Here is a 20,401-nt window from a genome sequence, read left to right as displayed (position 1 = left end):
ACAGAAAGAGAGACTGAGACTGTGTGTGTGTGTGTGTGTGTGTGTGTGTGTGTGTGTGTGAGAGAGAGAGAGAGAGAGAGAGAGAGAGAGAGACTGAGACTGTGTGTGTGTGTGTGTGTGTGTGTGTGTGTGTGTGTGTGAGAGAGAGAGAGAGAGAGAGAGAGAGAGAGAGAGACTGAGACTGTGTGTGTGTGTGTGTGTGTGTGTGTGTGTGTGTGTGTGTGTGTGTGAGAGAGAGAGAGAGAGAGAGAGGGAGAGAGAGAGGTTGTGAAAAGACCGGCAGGAGGAGTGGGACTTGCTATAAGGACACTAGCGACTCTTAAAATCCAGCCGCTCTTCTGTTTTCACACAGGAGATTTGGGGAAACAAACAAGAAAACAGGAGCAGCTGTGATTGAAACCCGATAGAGAAACAGTGTTTTGACAATTCTCTTTTTTTTGTTTTTCTTCTAATTATTCTCAGGTAAAGTGAGATTTACAGACATGCATGCGGTGTGACTGAATGTTACTTTTATCTGACTGTCAACTACTAGATTCTCGCCCCGGGGCAGCCCGTCCATGACTGTGCCATGACCTAACTTAACTCTCTCCCTCTCTCTCTTTCTCTCGCTCTCTCTCTTCCCACATGCTCTCCACTGTCTCCCCCGGCGGCACAGACACTTGAGGACCTACCATGATAAGGGCTGTGGATATTGTGCTGACTGCGCTGCTCGCCGCGTCCCTGTCGTGCCGGAGCGCCCTCGGCGGCTACGGGATGAGCCTGTTCGCGGCGCAGACGTCCCCCCCGGACCCCTGCTACGACGAGCACGGCAACCCGCGGCGCTGCATCCCGGACTTCGTCAACTCCGCTTTCGGGAAGGAGGTGAAGGTGTCCAGCACCTGCGGCAAGGCGCCCGGCCGCTACTGCGTGGTGACATCGGCGGAGAAGGGGGACGAGAGGACCAGGAACTGTCACACCTGCGACGCCTCGGACCCCAAGAAGTACCACCCTCCGGCGTACCTCACGGACCTCAACAACCCGCACAACCTCACCTGCTGGCAGTCCGAGAACTTCATCCAGTACCCGCAGAACGTCACCCTGACTCTGTCCCTCGGTAAGAAGTTTGAGGTCACTTATGTGAGCCTGCAGTTCTGCTCGCCTCGACCCGAATCCATGGTGATTTACAAGTCCATGGACTACGGTAAAACCTGGGTGCCCTTTCAGTTCTACTCGACCCAGTGCAGGAAGATGTACAACAAGCCGAACAGAGCTGTTATCACGAAGCAGAACGAGCAGGAGGCCGTGTGCACGGACTCCCACACCGACATGTACCCTCTAACCGGCGGGCTCATCGCCTTCAGCACGCTGGACGGCAGACCGTCGGCGCACGACTTCGACAACTCCCCGGTGCTGCAGGACTGGGTGACGGCCACCGACATTAAGGTCATCTTCAGCCGGCTGCACACTTTCGGCGACGAGAACGAGGACGACTCGGAGCTGGCCCGGGACTCGTACTTCTACGCCGTGTCGGACCTGCAGGTCGGAGGGAGATGCAAATGCAACGGGCACGCGTCCCGGTGCGTAAAAGACCGGGACGGGAGTCTGGTGTGTGAGTGCAAGCACAACACCGCCGGGCCCGAGTGCGACAGGTGCAAACCCTTCCACTACGACAGACCGTGGCAGAGAGCCACAGCCAGGGAGGCCAACGAGTGTGTCGGTGAGTCAGTCCTCCGTGTGATGCTCAACGTGCTGGTTGCGTTTTATTTCTGTTTGACGGGCGATCTCGGTTTATTTAATTAACTGCAGATTAACTGCAGCCGAAATATTTCAAAGTATAATGATAGTAATAATAATAATAATAATAATAATGATAATAATAATAAAAATAATAATAATAATAAAAAGAACGATCAGGAATTCATAGATTGATAGATGTAATGTTTGTAATGTAGCTGCTGGTTTTTTAATAAATGTAATACACATAATAGTACTACTACTACTAATAATAATGTATATTTTATGACTTATCTGCGACTAGTTTTACAGCTTCACTCCATGAATCCCCAAACTTGATCGCTCCCTTTTCTTTTTTTTTTTTTTTGGAGCATAAAATTGCGCTGAAGACACGTGCATCATGAACAACGGAATCCGACAGTTCATTGAGCTGCTGCAGGCCACGATTGAAGCTTTCAAACCACCTCAAACGGGACCATTGAGCCCTAATCACCCACAGCAACATTTCTCAGAGCTCGACGCAATAAAGCGACGCCTTTTTCATTTATGTGAGGAATCCGGAGACAAACTTACCGCAACTGGTAATTACACGCATATTTCTGTATAATCACGCAATTATTTTCCACGTCGAAATCGAGCTGACAGGTGTATTAAAGTGTCAGGTAGAACATATATGTGTGTATAAATTATGAGTTTATTTTTAAATTAATCAAAATCGTTTTCATAATTGCTCATTCCAATAATGCCACTCGGATCAAGTTGCACTGCATCAATTCTATATTTTAAATATAATGAACAAAATAAGAACAGGGAAAATACTTGGAAACAACCTGAGAAAATGTGCATTTAGATATAGAGTTTATATATGAAAGAAAACGCTGGTGTCACCAGAAAAAATAAATCTCCTGATCTTATCTTTGTGCCTGAGAGCCAACATGTTTCATCAGCTGCTGAGAGATCAAAGTGATCACAGTTACAGTAGTTTCTGTGGTTTTATTAAGACCTGGCACAGTGTAGCAACCTGAAGGTTGCAGATCCTGCAGGATCCACTATCACTGGCCAGGTTTCTGTCAATTATGAAGCCTCTACTGTGCAGATACACAAAGAAAAGAAGCCTGGCGTTGTGAGGGGTGATCGGAAGATTATTTGTACGGATTGTTTGTGTTCTGACTGGAGTGTGCGTCACCAGATTGTGGGAATGTCACACAAACTGTGTTTCAAGTGTTCCTGTGTGATGAGCTCTGTAACCACCCTCCACCCTTAGGCCTGTGATCTTAGCCTTTTCATCAAATTTACTGTTTGTTTTCATTTAAACAATATATATATATATATATATATGTATATATATATATATATATATATATATATATATGTATATGTATATATATATATATATATATATATATATATAGCAACGTGTATGAATTGTAACGACTGCAGAGTAGCAAAGGCTTGTTGTCATTTGCACGAGATGTGCAGTGAGGAGGATGAGAAGGGGACAGAGGGGCAGAGACATCTTCATAGAGGACAGTCAACACCAATGTAAACCTGTCTGTTTCTGCAGTGAGAAGAGGATCCATATTGTTTGACTATCATGTCAGCCGATTCGACACTTTGCAGCCGTCTAAAAGCTTTTTGTGCGTTGGCATTGTCCGTTTCTAAAGCTGTGGCATATTCTCACTGGCAGACGTGACGGTGTTGCTAAACCAACAGCCGTGGTTTCGTGGAAATGTGCATACTGTCAGTATGTCGAAGAGGGCAGTGAAATTGAGGAATAAGGTGTTGTCTCGCTCCTTAAATTTGGGTTGTTGTGAGGTAACAAATGGCAGTTTGCAGGCTCTTTTTATTATTGAAGCCAACTTTGCCCGTCCAGTAAAATTAGATGCCGTTTCTACACAGGTGGAAGTTTTCAAAACTATATTTCAAAGTGTTTTGCAAAAAGAAGACAAATGAAACTGAATCAGAAAGTAATTTGTTTCTATTTGCCTGATAAATCTTTCTCTCCATCTCTCTTATCAAGAAAAACAACATAAAACACTTTAAGTTCTTACTGGCGAACATTAGAGGCATAACATTTCTTCTTCCTGTTTTTGATATCCTTTACACTTTTTTTTTTCTGGGCCACTATGTGTATAATTTCATACTGAAGCCATGGAAGCCTGTCACTTACTTCATCCATCATGTTGTCAGCAAGATAGTTTTTGACATTGCGTAGGTTACGGAAATGTGTGTCTGTGTGTGTCTGAGCTAAAGCAAAAATCTGAGTCCTGAGGAGAAGAAGAATTAACCCCTCTGTCAGTGCCATGAACAATGGAAGGAGGTGTGTTAGAGCTATGGGTGTGTTCAGTGAGACAACTTTAGGGATCGCGCAGAAATTCAAGAGATTGTCGCTGGACTCCCATTAATGACGGAGCTGTGAGTGTCGCTGGGCTCTCGTAAGGATGCAGTTATCACAGAAGTGTAGTAAAAGGTCTGGCACTGTGTGGGGTCAGAGCTGACGTAAGGCACTGACTCCTCCAACAGTCCCTGATCTTCAATTCCGACCCAAAAAAAGCAAAGAAAGGCAGAAAAAAAATCTCAAAAGCACGTTCGAACACAGGGGGTTTGTCTTGAAGTGCACTTTGCTGATTGCTTCCATCAAGATGTTAAAGGACACTCATGCGCTCCTGAGCATTCACCTCGATCCATTTGGGTTATTGATTCCTCACAGCAGAGGAAAAGCTTCTAATGCAATGAGTTCAGCAGGCAGCAGTACAGACATGACAGAGACCTCAGTTTCAGAGGTGTTAATCATGTATCAAGCAACGGAAATGTGTCGTTTCACTATCAGAAAATTATGGGTGCACCGTCAATCCTCCTGCAAGCTCCTCCGCAGAACTCCCACTCAACTCAGGGTGACATTGTTTCAGCTGCAGTCAGAAGAGAAAATCCTTTCACTGCATATGAACTCTAGATGTCATTTTTATCCCCTCAGCAACCCCGTTGTCAGGTTTGTAGTTTACTTTAGGTGTTACAAAAAAAAAAAAACAGAAGTAGAAGAGGAGAAAGTCTTGAATAATTCAGGGAGATTAGAAAAAGACAGCTTTAGGGCATGAAGAATGAGGCGACCGGCACTGAGAGAGAGGGAGACGCAGAGACAGAGGGAGGGGCTGGGGACAGAGCAGGACGACAATAGTGAAAATGAAAGAGACGGACATAAGCGAGAGGGGGAGTATGATGAGGAAAATGTGTGAGGTAGAGGAACGGGGTTGAAATAAAGAGGCAGGAGAGTGACACTTCCATGGCCTGTGGGCCAGCAGAGCATTTTGACAATTGTCTTTTTTTTCGCAGGTGCCCCTTATTCAACCAGTGGGAAAGTAAATGCTGAGGGGACAGAGGAAACTTTTTCTTCCTTTCTTCCAGTTCACGGCTCTTTCGCTGCATTGTTACTGTAAAGGATCAGTGACTTTGAAAAGATTTGCCGTAACCTTCTTCCCAGCCTTGCTGCTGTTACCTGTATGCACTTCTTGCATACTCATAAACCCATTCTCATCTGGATGATTTGAACAGACCTGCTGCTTGTTTTTGCCTCGCTGTCTCATAATCTACACTGCACAAATCAGACTCAAATGTTGCCAGGTGCTGCTCAGAGGCATCTGACTGACAGGAGCAAACATGCAGTGCAGAAAAGTTGACATGGCTGATTTGATGCCCATTAAAATAATTGGGTTTTAAAGCCGCATTTTAAATACTTTAAGTCATTATAATGCCCTTGTGATGTGTGGGTGCATTTCCAACTTTGAAAAAGTCTTGAACAGGTCTTTCTGAGTAGCCTGACGAGATGTGAATATTACCTCAAGCAAACATACACAACCACTTAAAAACAGCTGTGCCTTAACTAATGCTTGGTAGTGTATTTTTGCTTTTTTCAAGGATTACCGCCCGGACCTTAATGAGGTTTAAGATAATTCCAGAACAACTTAAGTGGACTTTGATAACAGAACATTTTCCAGGAACAGCCAGTTGAGGATTTCATGCAGTTTTAAAATAAAAGACAGAGTTTCTTGCTGAGTGTTGTGAGCCAACTTTTAACTCTTGGTTAGAGGAGAAATCTAGCGCAGGAAATTGCAGAACATCATCAGATAGGCAGCTGTTGCGCAAGGATAACATTTTGGCAGGTACCATTGCTGCAAAGCACGAATACCTTCACATTTTCTATGCCTCATAGGCCACGTACCATATTGAGGTATGGGAAGGTGGACAGGATGTTGGTAGGTACAGGCGAGAGGGCTGCCAAGCCAGTGACCGCTGTTCAGGACTGCGTTTCAACATTTTTATGTGTGAAACCAGTGGACGTTAGCTTTGGTAAAAGAGAACCCAAATGCAGAACACCGAGACAAATGGGTAAAAATAAAAGGCAGGCAACAAAAACGACAAAGGTAGGCTGGAGCAAATGCAAATAACTAAAGAGAAAGACAAAGCTAGATTAAGTACCAACCAGGATGAAGCTCGGTGAAAACACAAGCAGAAAACACGAGAAGCAAACACAGAAAGTGACATGAAGAAGAAAACAGACATACTGACAAACCGAATGAGAAACACACACTTAAACCCTCAAGGGAGGGAAGACTAATAGGGGGCAGGTGAAATGAATAGGCCATCCAAAAAGGCGGGGGAAAAAAACAAGTACTAACCAGTACATTAACCAAGTATTTTTTGTGCTTAAAACCTAACCAGAGCATAACCGTAGAGTTGTCAAAACATAAAATTGAAAATGGAAGCTGGTGAAATGTATAATTGCAACAAAAATAAATGTGAAGTTACAACATATCCGCGGTTTGAGGAAATGTACATTACAGAGTTGCCTCAACTTACGATACGTCGAAAGTTGTTGAGTTTGTTTCTATTTCTTGCTTATATTCTCTGTCAGATGTTGCTGAACTCGAAGAAACGGGCAATTCATGTTGATGAAAAGTTATTTGACAAAAGTCCTTTGATAGTGTAAATCAAGAAGTACACTATCAAAGATGTAGACAGTGTTAAAATATAAGATGGTGTTTTTTTCCTTTGTAATACTTTTTGCTGATCAGATAATGATGATGAAACCTGCGTTATGTATGAATCTACCAGTCGGACAAGTTTGCACATAGAAGTGATGCTTTTCATGTAAAACGCATCGAGCCGGTGGGGTAACAGAGATGTTCTACAGGCCTTCCCTCAGACACATCCTCGCTGTCATGTTCATTCAGTACCTTCCAGACGTGACTGAAGGTCTGGTTAATGTTTGAGCTTCTCACCGTGCACCATTATAAACCGGCATCCTTCATCTTCAAAGGTGCCGGCGTCCTGATGCATTGTTAGTCCCAGGCCACAGCAAACAAAGCTGGGAATAAACTGACTGAGTAGCTTTGTACTTTGCACTGACTTCCTCACCTCCACTTCTTCTCCCTCAGTCAGCACTCACCTCTCTCTACGCACACCTGTAAGCATTCACGCACGCACGGTTTCTCCTTCAGGTCTTTAGCCGCCAGTTCAAACAGGGGGGAACGGCCTCGCTCTCACTTCAGGAATCTCTTTTCGCCTGAGCTCTTATCAGTGTTTATGACTCGTTTTGTAAACCGCCGCAAAAAATAAGTCGCTCGTGGTCCAGACGACCGGCTCAGCCTTCTGTTTTAGATTCTGAGAGCTGTTATATCTCTCCAGCAGACAGAAACATGGCCACTGAGCCAGCACATACTGTAAGCAAGGCTGACGCTTCGGTATATCAAGTGCTGAAACCAAACAGAAGGAAGGACAGCCAGAAAGATACACACAGATGCACACCAACACGCAGTGAGGAGGCAGGAATGATGGGAAACTCTCTGCAGCATGGTTTGGGATTACAGGAGACTCTTTAGTTCCGCATGTGTGCGTTGAAATGTCCATTTGTTGGCAATGCGGCCCATCACTAAAAATTACATTTATTCATATCATTTAATTTATCCTTTCAAAGCTCAGCCAATGATGTGCTCTGAGGCAAAAAGGGAAAATTCAGGGGTCAGTCAGATTTCAGGTAGGACCAGTACCCCTGTGCCGCGGCCCCTGGATCAGCACGTCGGAGTATCGGGTCATTGCTTTTTGCCTTGTGGACTGAAAATAGATTTAAAAGGCCTGGTTGGTGACCGGAGGTAAATTATGTTTCTGGCCCATGAATCCTCCTCTTAGAGCCAAAATAGTCACCAGGCCTGGGTCAGAGGAAGACGGGAGTAAATCCAATTTGGATTTCCAGCGTCATGATTGTGATGTCTGACTCGAGAAGGATATCAACGATACTGGTGATTAAATAAAGCCATTACAATCAGAGGACTTTCATAAAGCTGCTACTTTGAGCACTTCTGTAACCGCAGACCATCCACTCCCAGAAGTGAGATCATTTGTAATTGCAATAATTCAGGCTCAAATGGAAGCAATAGATGTGACAAATAATGCAGATACTGTTGAGTATGTTGAAGCCTGGGAGATCTTGAAGCTATTAATGTCAGTGTTTGGCAGCAGCTCCTGTGAGCTGGAATTTTGGAGCTAGTTGTTGCTTGTCATGAGGCCTGTTTAAGAAACAATTCAGTTTCAATGGAATTCAAGTTTTCCACAGATAATAAATTGTGACAGGCCTTTGAAGATTGTAAATGAGTTTGGATTAAAAAAAGTCTGAGGGTAATAATATACAGATAAGGTAGGCAGTAAACATGCAGAACGGTAATTAGAAAGTGCGCATGTCTGTATCTGTGCTGAGAGAAATACAAGGAAGGCTGCCACCATTCAAGCTCCAGATCCAAAAGACATCTGTAACTGTGTTTTATGGAGCCATATCTGCCTGTGTTCTGGTGTCAGTCTGCAGTGGGAAAAGATCGTTTTCATTACAATCCGTTTGAAAAAGCTCAGGTGACACTGCTAGCGGTGTTGGAATGTGTTCACTTGTCAGAAAAGACAAAATCTCATCTGAGATTTCACAGTCAGGGTGACTTGTTGAATTCAGGGTCCTTTGGGCAAAGTGAAAATTTCTGCTGCTGTGGTTTTGTTTCATTGCTTTGGCTACAGCACATAATGCAACACAGATCCCACTCACAGTGTGAGTCCGCATTTTTCGCCAGTGCCTGTGTCCAAGAAATGGAACCTCGGCCTTGTTTTTGAGAAACGGTTTGGTCAGGAGCCATATTAATTCTGAAGGAAAGCCATATTGCGTTACTCCGTTGGCTTCTGGCCTGCACTCACTTCCTCTTGTCACCCTGGCTGGTGCTTGAACTCAACGTGGACTGTTGCTGGTTTATCACAACATTCATCCAGGCCAGAAACTCATGATTGTCCCCGTCGTTATTATCATTACTCTGCAATTTGTTCTGATCAGAATTATCGCAGCTGCACACCTGCTGTAAAACGTTTGTGTCCAACCTGTGGCGGACCAGCTGGTGGTAATTGGATCTTTTTCTTTTTCTCTCTGTCCGTCAAACACTCCACACTGCTCTTACCAGTAGTGCAGAAAGAGCTCACACTCACACACACTTCCGTACTGTGTTTTTACACTGTCAGGTGTGTTCTCGAGAGAGAACTCCGGGCGTGCTGCACACTCAAGATTTTCATCAATCTGATTAATCTCTTTCAAACCACAGACATGAAATAGGCTGTCTTTACAGCGATGACAGCTGTTCCATTATTTTCGTTGGACGGTGTGCTCTTTGACAGCGCCGATCGCCTTAGGTGAAAAAAGTTAAATGCATTACAAATTTACCAAAACAGTCCTCAAACATGACCGGGATGGCTCCCAAATATCTGCAACAGTGCCGCTAGCTGTCGCAGAAAAAAGTGTTTGAAGGACACGAGGTACACAGGCAAGGTTTTCACACACACTTGTAAACACTACTCAACAGGTCTCTCTAGACACAAGATGCTGTCTCTGTCTCTGTCTCTGCCGCTTAACTGTTTATGTTTGTGTGTGCGTGATTGTGTAAGTGTTTCCATGTGTCTCTCTCCACCGCCAGTACATTGTACAGCGTATTCATCTTCTGTACAGTTAATGTGGGTGTGTGTGCGAGAGAGAGAGAGAGAGAGAGAGAAAGAGATTGTGCAAGCATGTGCAAGTGTGTCTCCTAATCGGCGTTGTCTGCCAGTGGGTTTTTTTTATCTACAAACACTAATTCTGTCCAGGATGTGAGCAGCTATTCAGCGCCTGGGGAGGCGTCTGTTAATGAATTAATTGGTGACTTGATGCCATAGTGAAAGCTCGTATTAGCCGAGGGAGGATCTCTGTGTGCTGTGGGTTTGGCATGAACCGTGGTATGACTGTGTGAGAGACTGAGCACGAGAGAGACAGAGGTGTTTGTCTGTAATGGAAAGGTTTGGTGGGTACCAGATGATTAGGGGTGATCAAAAGCCACGCCAGACAACATCAGCATGTGTTCACACATTAGACACAGTGCTTCACTCATCAGCTCTATGAATCACAGCCTGCCTGTCTCTTGCATATATATCAAACAACCACATTTTGCACCGCAGAGTAAATGCTGTCACACAGAGGTGACAGATGCTAATCAGGCCATTTTACTGGAAGTGAACAGTAGACATGTTCTGACAGTGTTTGGAGCTCCGTGTCTTGGACTTGGGGAAATGTAAGAAGAAAAACAGTTTTCTGTGTCCTTGCTTTATTCTTTTTGATACAACAGCTGGACACAATCTGTACATAAACAACCCGCGGAGCTTAAGTCATTGTTACTATAAATGTGAGAAAGATACAGAAGGCTTTACTGCACGCAACATTGAGTTCATGTTGCACCAAAGCTCAAATTTTGTCTTCCATTCATAGCGCCAAAAGAAGCTTTTTGCCCCCAAACGCTTTTGTGAATCACAGGGGATAAATAGCTGGGCACCCAGTGGCCATGCTGGAAGATAGAGTGAGGATTGATGCTTAACAAGAGACTGCTAAAGTGGCTACCGCTGCAGCTGTTTCATTTCTTGTTAAGAGTCCTCTGCCAATTTAGCATTGCACTCCTATTACATTGTTGGGCTCACAGTGGGAAAAAAAATAATCAAAATCAATGCAGCTGAACCAGAGAAACCAGCGTCTTTTTTATTCCGCGCATTCTCCTTCCAAAATCAACAGTTCAGTCAGAGATTCGGGCGTGTAATGCTAGTAGCGGCTAATGTAGCCTGGAGGTGCTGTCCTACATCAGGGATGAGGATCTTTCTTACACCACAACTGCAGATTTGATTCATTTTCAAACTTGTAGACTGCAGCCCTAGCTGATGCTGACTCAAGTGACATCACTTGAGTCTGTTAACAGACTTCGATGAATAAAATCAGTGTAGTTCGCCTTTAAAATGGCCAGTTTATGCCTCAAACCAGCATCACTCATTCATCCAATCATCAGGTCTGGTAGCACCATCCGGATTAACTGCTGCCATGATAGAAAAACCAGAGCGCTCTCACTTGTTAACAGGAGGTCATAAAGGGACCAGTAAACAGGGAAGGAAAACACCGTGCGTGAGTGTCTGTGACAGCGCCTGGTCCTGTGCATGTGTGTGGGATGATGAATACTTGCGTGCTGGCAGCTTTTTAGAGTTAAAAAGCAGCGAGTGTGTGTTCGTCAGTGTGTGAGACCTGATCCCCAGGCCGGGGCCAGCTGTGCTGTAGAGGATCAGGCTTGATGACCTCAGCAGCTCTGTGTGGCAGCGGGTTACTGCACGGTTACCAAGAGGAGGGCGAGTGTTTGCTGCCAAAGCAAATACTGTATATAAGGTGGACTGGAGGCAGAGACAGAGCGAGGAAGTAAGGAAGCGAGAAGGAGTGGTTTTAAGCTCTGAGCTTTGCCTTGCAGTGATTATTCAATGGTCATTAATAATGAAATTAACTGTTAAATATCTGCATGATGCATTCCTTCCTTCTCTACTTTCAGGTAGAAGAAACACATCACAACAAGCACTGAGGCCGGTGCTGCATGTGTTGTTACATTGCGCTGAAATTATCCGAGTCTGTTCACACTTAAAAATGAAAGCCTTGGCACTGCTTGTTACAACTCCTCCAAACTCTCCCCGTAGCTGATAGGGGGCTGCAACAGCATCAACAACAACAATAAAAAACAGACCCTTGTGTCTCATGCGTGTGTGAGAGAGAGAAATAAAAGAGAAGGAGGCTTTTGTGTTTGCTGCAGCACAGCGTTTGATTCAAGGTGAAAGTCCTGGCAAAAACGTCCCTCTGGCAACAGTCGCGCTGCTCGCCGACAGGACCACCTAGCACGAGCGTGAGCGCATCGGGCCCAAAGCAGGGGTCCTTAACACTCACAGCTATCGATGATTAATGGTTGGACGAAGTTAAACCCCCACACAGCAGCCGGCTGTGCAGATCAGAGCGCCCCCCGCTGTTGCTGTAGCACACTGCTGTCGTCATCTGAGTGAACTGTAACCAGCTGGAACCTGCCTCTGAGGGATAAAGTGTCTGCGGTGGTTAATTATGTTGTAAATGTTTAGACTGTAGATGCACATTAAGTTGCAATGGGTCTCTTTAATGATAATGGATTTCAGTGAGCTGAATATGCACGAGTTAATCTGTCCATTTTTCCTTTTTTAAGCATCTCCCATGCACATTTTCTCTCTTTCTCTTTTTCTTTCTCTCTCCATCTCAAAACACAAACACACACAGAGTCGCAGAAAGCACCTGTGACAAATCAAGCCGAGTCAAACAATTTCATTTTGCGTCAAACATGCTCACACGCTGCCAGAAAAAAACCTTCCCAGGAATTTCTTGTGCGTGGGGATGTGTGTGTGTGTGTGTGTGTTGGTGAATAGCCGGCGGTGATTTATCACCAATGTCTTTGTCTTTCCCATATAAGTCATGGCACAGGCTGTGTGTGTGTGTGTTTGTGTGTGTGTGTGTGTGTGTGTGTGTGTGTGTTCTGGTCACCAGAAGTTTGTTGCACCCGGTAGTCATGGATGCCTTCAAGTCACAGTTGCATTTGGTTTTGTTTGTGTGTGTGTGTGTGTGTGTGTATGTGAGTGTGGGCCTGTGATTGTCTCTGTCACCAACAGTAATGAAGGCAGTTGCGAGTCATACATCAGCTTTTCGTCTTTGTTTTATAAGGACGGCAGCCTCTGTTGGACTGAAAACAGGCTGGTAGATAAATTTGCAGGCAGCAGGTTGACACGGTTGCACAAAGAGATCTCAGTCAGCAGAGGTCAGTACAAAGTAGACAGATTTACAATAAACTGGAGGAAAGGATGCTGTGAATGCAATACTCTCGCTGGGATTTATGTGCGTGATCTTCTAATTAAAGGCGAGAATCTCATAGCTTGTTCACGGCCATCAGACTTCACACTTTCTTTGCGGTCTTGGCTTTTGGTCTTTCTTTCAGTATGTTGGTGGTGGCATCTGGCATGCTGTGTTGTCTTATTTAAGTTTCTATATTATAAATCATTGGTTATTCTCTTTATATGTGATCAAATTGATACTTAGTTTGCAGGACAATTAAAAAAAAATAGGGAAACGTCTATAAAAGGTGAAGTCAGGTGAGATTGATTGAACTTTTTAAGAGTGACATGAAGAACAATTTTGTTTAGCATCAAAGAACCTAAAGTTTCTTTCAAATCAACCTCTAAAATGATTCTTTGTCAACACGTTCTCACTCCCAATGAAATACGCAGCAACATCAGTGGCCATTGGCTTCAATCTATGACGCTCTACTTACCTCTCTACGGTCGGTTCTGTACATGAAAGGCTCTACAGTGAAGTTACCGTCGTCGAACTGTCATGGTTGGGTGAGGTTTAGGCAAGAAAACATCTTGGTTAGATTTAGTGAAAAAAACAACTTGTTAGGTTTAGGCAACAAAACTACTTGCACCGTCCAGTTAGACTTTCACAATCAAGCTTTCTGCCAAACATTTCACATATAATTACATCTGATGACAATTTTAGACATTTCTGACATTGTTAAATGGTCATGGTTGAGGTTAGGTGTAGGCAACAAAATTACTTGGTTAGGTATAGGAGCCAGTTCTAGACTCAGACTCAGACAACTTTTTTAATCCCACCAGGGGCAATTGGTTTTTTCTACTGCAAGAAAGTATTGTACATTACCCATCCTGACACCCCGACTTTGACTTTTCCTGCTCTTTACTACACTAAAGGGGAGCTTTCAAAAATGACTTTGAAGGGGTACCTACAGCATCAAACATGAAGCGCAAGGGTAGCGCATGTAAACAGGCCGCTGTATTTTCCACGTTGAGAGTGATGACAGGCTGTCATTATGGAACTCCTTATTCTCTGAGTACTGAGAACTTGAGGACTTTCAGGACCATTTGAGAAATTACAAATTTGTATAACTTTTTTGCCTAATGATTGACGTTATAGCCTAATCTTTACGGATCCCTGCTTTTAAGGAGGATGAGATTTTCCCGAGAGAAAATAAATCACCAAAAGCCAGTGTGTGTATGTGTGTATTGTTGCTGTGTGACGTGGAATGCAGACTTCAGGCAGGGTGCTTGGGATAAGTTTGCGGGGTCATCTCAATTTGCCAGGGGTGATCCCAGGTTAATCCATCACTCATTAGCTCTTGCAGATAAGACACATAGTGGGGTGAGGGGCTGCGAGTCCATACTTTCTCTCAGACGGCGTACATGAGAACACACAATGTTTTCCTTCTCTGTCTTCCGGAAAAAGACTCATAAAGGAGAAATGCAGAGCATCTGATGAAATGAATGAAAGCCATGCCCTCCGCTGCTTTGCCCAACACTTTTTCTCCCTCATTAACCTCTTCCCCTAGCTGGCCCCGCTCCCTGTGGGACAATGCAGCCAATTAATTAGGCTCGGTGTCCAGCGGAGAGCAGAGAGAAGCAGCTGATTTAGCTCCTCTGTGCAAGGCCCATTATGGAGAGAGAGGAAAGAGAAAGAGAGACCATGGGGTGGTTTGACGAGGCAGAGAGAGTGAGGGAGGGTGAGAGAGATAAAGACAGAGAGGCTCTTGACTCAGCGTGCTACCAGTAAGTGCTGCTGCTGCTGCTGCTGCATCCGGGTGTTGCAGCATGAGGGCTGCCTCTGTAGGCATAATGTGGTGTGTGTGTTTGTGTGTGTGTGTGTGCGTGTGTGTGTGTGTGTGTGTGTGTGTGTGTGTGTGTGATAGTGTGTTACAGGGGCTCCCCAGCAGCTGTGGAGGCAGAATCAGTCATCAGGTTCCTGTGTGAGCCCCCTCTTTGCTTCTAATAACAAAAGGCCTGTATCACTGGAGGATGACAAAGCAAACAAATGGGAATAATTACGGGGGGGGGGGGGGGGGGGGGTGCATAATGAGGAAATTATAAGGAAATTGAGTCATTCATGGTAATATTTGTGTTATGAGATGATAGTTCATGGTGAAAATTAATTTCCAAACGGGGGCCCCTCTGTGTTTTCTCTGAGGCTAAGACCCGGACCTGTATGTCACGGGGAGAAACACTTGGCCTCTGCCTCGTTCTCTCCGTCTCTCTCCTGCTTTCTAACCTCAAGAGACACTCGCCGATATTGAAATGATTATGCGCCAGGTCTCTGTAGATATCCAGATGTCCATCGGACGATAAAAAAATAGAGCCTGGAGAATGCATTTTAACCTTCTTTTATTCTCCCCTTGGAGCTGCCCTCCCTTGTTTTGGTTGGCTTTTTTCTTCTCCTATTTTCTCCTGCACGGCCAAGACAGGTCCTTGGCTAGAGATGAAAGTTGAGGTGGAGCATGAGGGATAACCGACAGGAGATGATTCTCCTGACTCCAAGGGTCTCGGAGGAAGACGGGAAAAGCGGGGTGAAGAAAGAGGTAGATGAAAAAAAGAGATGGAGCTCAGCCAGAGGTAGCAGTGAGGGGATAGAGTGCTCCCGGCGTTCTCTCCTCCTCTGCCTCATCTTTCCCCTGGTCTGTGGGAGTGTCAACAGTAGCTGATGCAGCCCATGTTCCTCTCAGTAATTTGTGGCTTTGTAGTATATTAATGCTGTCTTTTTTATATATATATATAAATATATATATATATATATATATGAAAGCGCTCATTTATTCTTACAACCCTTTCTCCCAGAAAATACCCTGACATTCTTTGTAGAAATACAATTTTTGCCTGAATTATGTTCCCTGACAAGATTTTCTTTTCTTCTACAGTAGCACTTCACTTATGTATGCACTGTGTACAGGTCATTTAGAGGTGGTCAAGGTGGATGTCAAGTTTAATCAGGTCACTTTCATTTATATAACTCAGAACCACAATCACATAGCCTCAGGGGGCTTTACAATCTATACAATATGTGACAGCCTCTGTCCTTAAAGCCTCAAAGAGAACCTCTGGAAGTCGGTTGTGCAGGATATACAGATGACAGTGACAGAGCTTCCAATACAAGATGCATTCATGAAACCTCTCGCATATATACAAGCAATATACCATTAATAAATTATTATCGTAGTAACAGTGTGTTCAGTATACTTGTGTTTTTTATTCAAGTGAACTACAAGTACATTTTAAATATACTTTAAATTAAGCAAAAAAAAATCATAGTTTTGTTGTGATAAGTTCTCTATACATAAAATATATTTTTTATTACAATAATGTATACATTTTTTTCTACAACGAAGAACAGGCCACACACAGAAAATAACACACAAATAACAAAACAAAGGCAGCCAGATTTTAATGACAAAAAAAATAACAATATCAGATTGTAAATTGAGCTGTGACGCATAAGAGCCAACATCTGCACGAGGTATCGACAGCCAGGAGAGAGAGGAAGGTTCGCAGGCAGACGTTTGTCCAGCATGTGTGCGAGAGAAGAGGAGATGAAGGGGAAAACTGGGAGAAAAGAAACATTTTTCGCAACCCAAGTCTTGCTTGAAGTTAGGTTTAGGCATCGAAGGCACTTTTAGGCTTAGTTTGGGGAAAATTGTGCTTTCAGTTAAATGTTAATATTTAAGTGACTTATTTAACCAAGAGCACAATCCTTCCCCAACTCTCACCTGAGTGCTGCGGGGGCCTTAACAAAGAAAGAAGAGATAGCAGATAACAAGAACATGAATTGTATTTTCTAGGAGACAGAGTTGATGCTTGGTATTTCAATGGTATGCAAAAGTATCCTTTTACATGCGAGTCATGCTTCACTTCTTAACCTTTGAGAAATGCAAGAAATAAGGCGCAAAATCAACAATAGAGACAGGTTTTTGTTCACAACAAGCCTTTCATTAGTAAGTGATTTAATGATTGCACCATTTTTGGCAGGTTTTTGACTTGCAGGTAAGATAATGTATGAAGACATTTCTAGTAATTGGTTATATGTTAGATATTTAATCGTTGAATCTAATGACTGTGCAACATTTTGCAGTGATGTTTTGTAAATCAACAGGTGGTTTCAGTACGTCAACTAAAATGAAGAATTACTTTGAGTCAAGGATCCCTGTCAGGATGTTCTTAGACATTTCATTACTCTTCCCATCAGAAGAGTTAATAACTGATTTGTCTGACGGATACTTAAAGAACGTAATGATTACTTCAACAGTTAGTCTTTAAAGCGCATCCTGTGTCCTGTGACAGCCACCGTTTTATTGTCCAGCACAGTTTCCTCTTTTAGAGAGAAAGACAGTATTGGGTTTCTGTGAGCGGTTTCCATAGCAGTGGGCGGGAAATGAAAATTAACTCAGAGCCCCAATAACAAACAAGGTCAGTGAAAAAATAAAGAATGAGGTGATGGCAAACAGAGATAGAGAGAAAAGAGAAACAGAAGAGTGGGATTTAAGGAAAAGAATAACATTGGCTAGTGTTTGGGTTGCGGCCTGGGCTGATGACCTCATCGGAAATGACACCTCGCTTGCCAGCACAGAGGATTTCACATTTTAGACACAACAGTGCAAACTACAGTACAATGGGCATGTTGTGAATGTGTTGACGGGGGGTATTTGCACAGATGGGGAAATAGATATCGAAACAAATGTTTTCAGAAACACAAAAAGTTGATCTATATTGACAACATGATCACACTGATCCATATCAAATGTCATGGAAACAGCCCTCTGTTGGGATTCATCAGCTGCAAGATGCTTAGACAAAAAAAAATAAAAACCTGCATTAAGAGGTCAAACTATTTTCTGAAGTCACTTTCATTAGACTAAGTTTAAGTGGCCTATTTGATAATTATACTAAATTTTCCAGGCCCACTAAGCAGCGCAATCATCCTGTAGCTGAGAGTCAACCTCCTGCCAGAGCAAGTATAAAGGGCATCTACAGTTTCCTTCCATTCGCACAAAAACTGCATTTGTGCAATGAAAAGAATATTTTTAAATTTCCTTCAAAAGTGCAGATTTTTTAAAACTCCAGTCCCCTCTTATTCTTGTGGACATGCAAAATGGAGCGTTTGGAAGCGTTGACGTCATCGCCTCTGTAATGACCATTCGGCTGAAACAAAAACAATGGACTACCAGTTTGTTTAGCACCAATCTGTTAGCACCGCTAGGACTTTACAAGTTAGCGTTTTCTACACTTTTGGGTCATGGATCCCTAAGGAGGTTAAGTTTTTCCACATGTCCGTTTGCTTGTTGGTTGGTTTGGATCGTCAACAGGGTTACTAAAAAAAAACTACTGAACAGATTTGCACGAAACTTGGATGTAGGATGGGTCTCGGCCCAGAATAGACCCCATTAACATTTTGGTGTTGATCCTGAAAAAGGGACAGATCCAACCATTTTTGTTAATTTGTCGCAATAAGAATAACGCATGGCTCTTGATGTACAAAATGAGGCATATTCAGTTGGCTGGTATCTATGAGTGAGTACAGTTTGATTTGGATCATAATGAAAATCCAGATCTAGCAGAGTTAAAGATGTTGTTTTAAAAAGGACTGGCTGGCCGTTGTGGAGGTATGGGAGTGCCATTCTAGCGTTTTGGATCGTTTGTTGTTTTTTCGTGCTGTTGGATTTGAATAAAGCATCATGTGCACGTTCAAAGTGTTCTTCTCTGGTATTTGACATATTATTGGAGTAGCACTTATTGCCACCTACTGGTTTGGCACATTTTCTTGAGAGTTTGGAATTGTTTTTGCTTTCTCGTGTGTGCAGAGATAGTTTGTAAACCCAATTTGTGTGTATGGAATTTTTTTAAAAGAGTGGGGGCAAAATCTTGAAAAATATCTGGAAACATTTGTGTTTTAATTTTGTTTGTTGGGCAAGAGTCATTTTTTTTGGATCTCTCATCTTGAAATGAATCCTATCATACAGTGTATCCACAACGATGAGATGGACTGAGAGGTGTAGCTCTTTTGTCACCCAGGACAACCCAGTTCTGTGGCTCCGCAACATGTAGCTGCTGCAGTCGTGTCCAGTAACTGTGAACTTTTGGCCTGGCCTTGTCTGCGTGAATCCTCGTTTGAAATGAGACATATGACAAATAGAGAGGCGTTCCAACTCTTGCCTTTAATCTTCTGCGTGATAGGGGGATATCAATAAATCTTCAGTTCATTTCCCCGAGCAATGCGGTCTTTCTGTTCAGAAAATGCTGCTAGCCTCCTGTTTGCTTTTTCTTTCCACTAGGATAAAACTTTCTTGCTCTTTCTTTCTCAGTTTCAACTTGCATTTGCTATATTCCCCTAGGAATAACAACCATTGTCTGTTGTCACGTTATTAGCTCGGCAAAAATGTGGTTTCATTACAAAACGCAGGGTTTGCTCTCAGCGTCTGTCAGCCGTTTGCTTGCTCTGGCAAAGACCAGTCCTTCCCTCACTAATTGCCTTCTACCGATGACTAAATTACAATATGGGTTTTGGGTTTCTGGATCAGAGGGGTCTATTTTCCTCCTTCTCCACTTCCCCAACTGTATCCTTCCTGCCTGAGTCACAAGTGTCACATTCGGTTACGGAAGACATGAAGTGCTGCGACTTTTGTTTCCCCCTTGAAAAAAGGGAATCAACCTTGAAGGGCTACTGTTCCAACGCTGCAGCTAGAGCAGTGGATGTATGTAAATGTGTGTGTGTAGAAATATCCGCCAATGATTGCTCATGTGCAAGAGGACAAAATTCGCACCGGGCAGTAGGCACTGTGCCACAGCAGACGAGTGAAGTAAATGTGTTTCTGGAGCCAGTACAGTAAAAACATCTCGGCTCCATCAGTGTCAGAAACAATCTGGATGGACCAAACCAGCTGCCACACCGCCGTAACACACAGAAACCCGTCTGGTGGAGCTGCTGCAGGTGCCAGCGCACTCCTGTTTTTACACTCATAATGAACCCCGCCGAAATTTTACAGAGTTATTGGCAGATTCTTATTCTGAAAGGGAGCTGCATACTTCTTACTAAATTAAATGTGCAGTGATAGAAAAATCAAGTCAATAATGAAAACTAACCAAACTGAAATTAACAAGAATGTGGATTCATTCAAAAAAAAAAAAAAAGTCACTAAAATGATCAACTCAAAAACATACACTTGTTTTATTTTGTATTTTGTTATTACAGAATATTAAATGCAGAATTTATGTATGTGTTGCATGCAATATACTACTGCTACTTTGGGATTTTTAATTCTCATTACTTTTACAAATCAATTTGATTTTCTTTTTTCCTCACAGTCAGATTAGTTAATTGGATGAAAATGCCAGCTGTTCCTATTCAAAGGACATAAATTAGATAAATAGATGAGGTAATAATACAATTTGGGAAATAGTTAGTTGATACATTTCCATATAAACAAGCTGTTATGAGGGA

General features: G+C 43.3%; 1 protein-coding gene across 2 annotated transcripts in view; it reads left to right on the top strand.

The window, feature by feature from the left end:
• The first annotated feature begins 222 nt into the window (after positions 1 to 222).
• The window catches only part of ntn1a (netrin 1a), a 69,981-nt gene continuing 49,802 nt past the window's right edge, over positions 223 to 20,401 (top strand). For both annotated transcript variants that reach the window (XM_030434183.1, XM_030434176.1), the window contains exons 1-2: positions 223 to 462; positions 656 to 1,696. In XM_030434183.1, the coding sequence (XP_030290043.1) occupies positions 673 to 1,696 (1,024 nt within the window). In that variant the 5' untranslated portion in view covers positions 223 to 462; positions 656 to 672. The remainder of the gene's footprint in view (positions 463 to 655; positions 1,697 to 20,401) is intronic.

The sequence above is a fragment of the Sparus aurata genome, chromosome 1 (assembly GCF_900880675.1).
Source record: "Sparus aurata chromosome 1, fSpaAur1.1, whole genome shotgun sequence".
Classification (NCBI taxonomy): Eukaryota; Metazoa; Chordata; class Actinopteri; order Spariformes; family Sparidae; genus Sparus; species Sparus aurata.
This window is presented reverse-complemented; position numbering and strand designations above follow the sequence as displayed.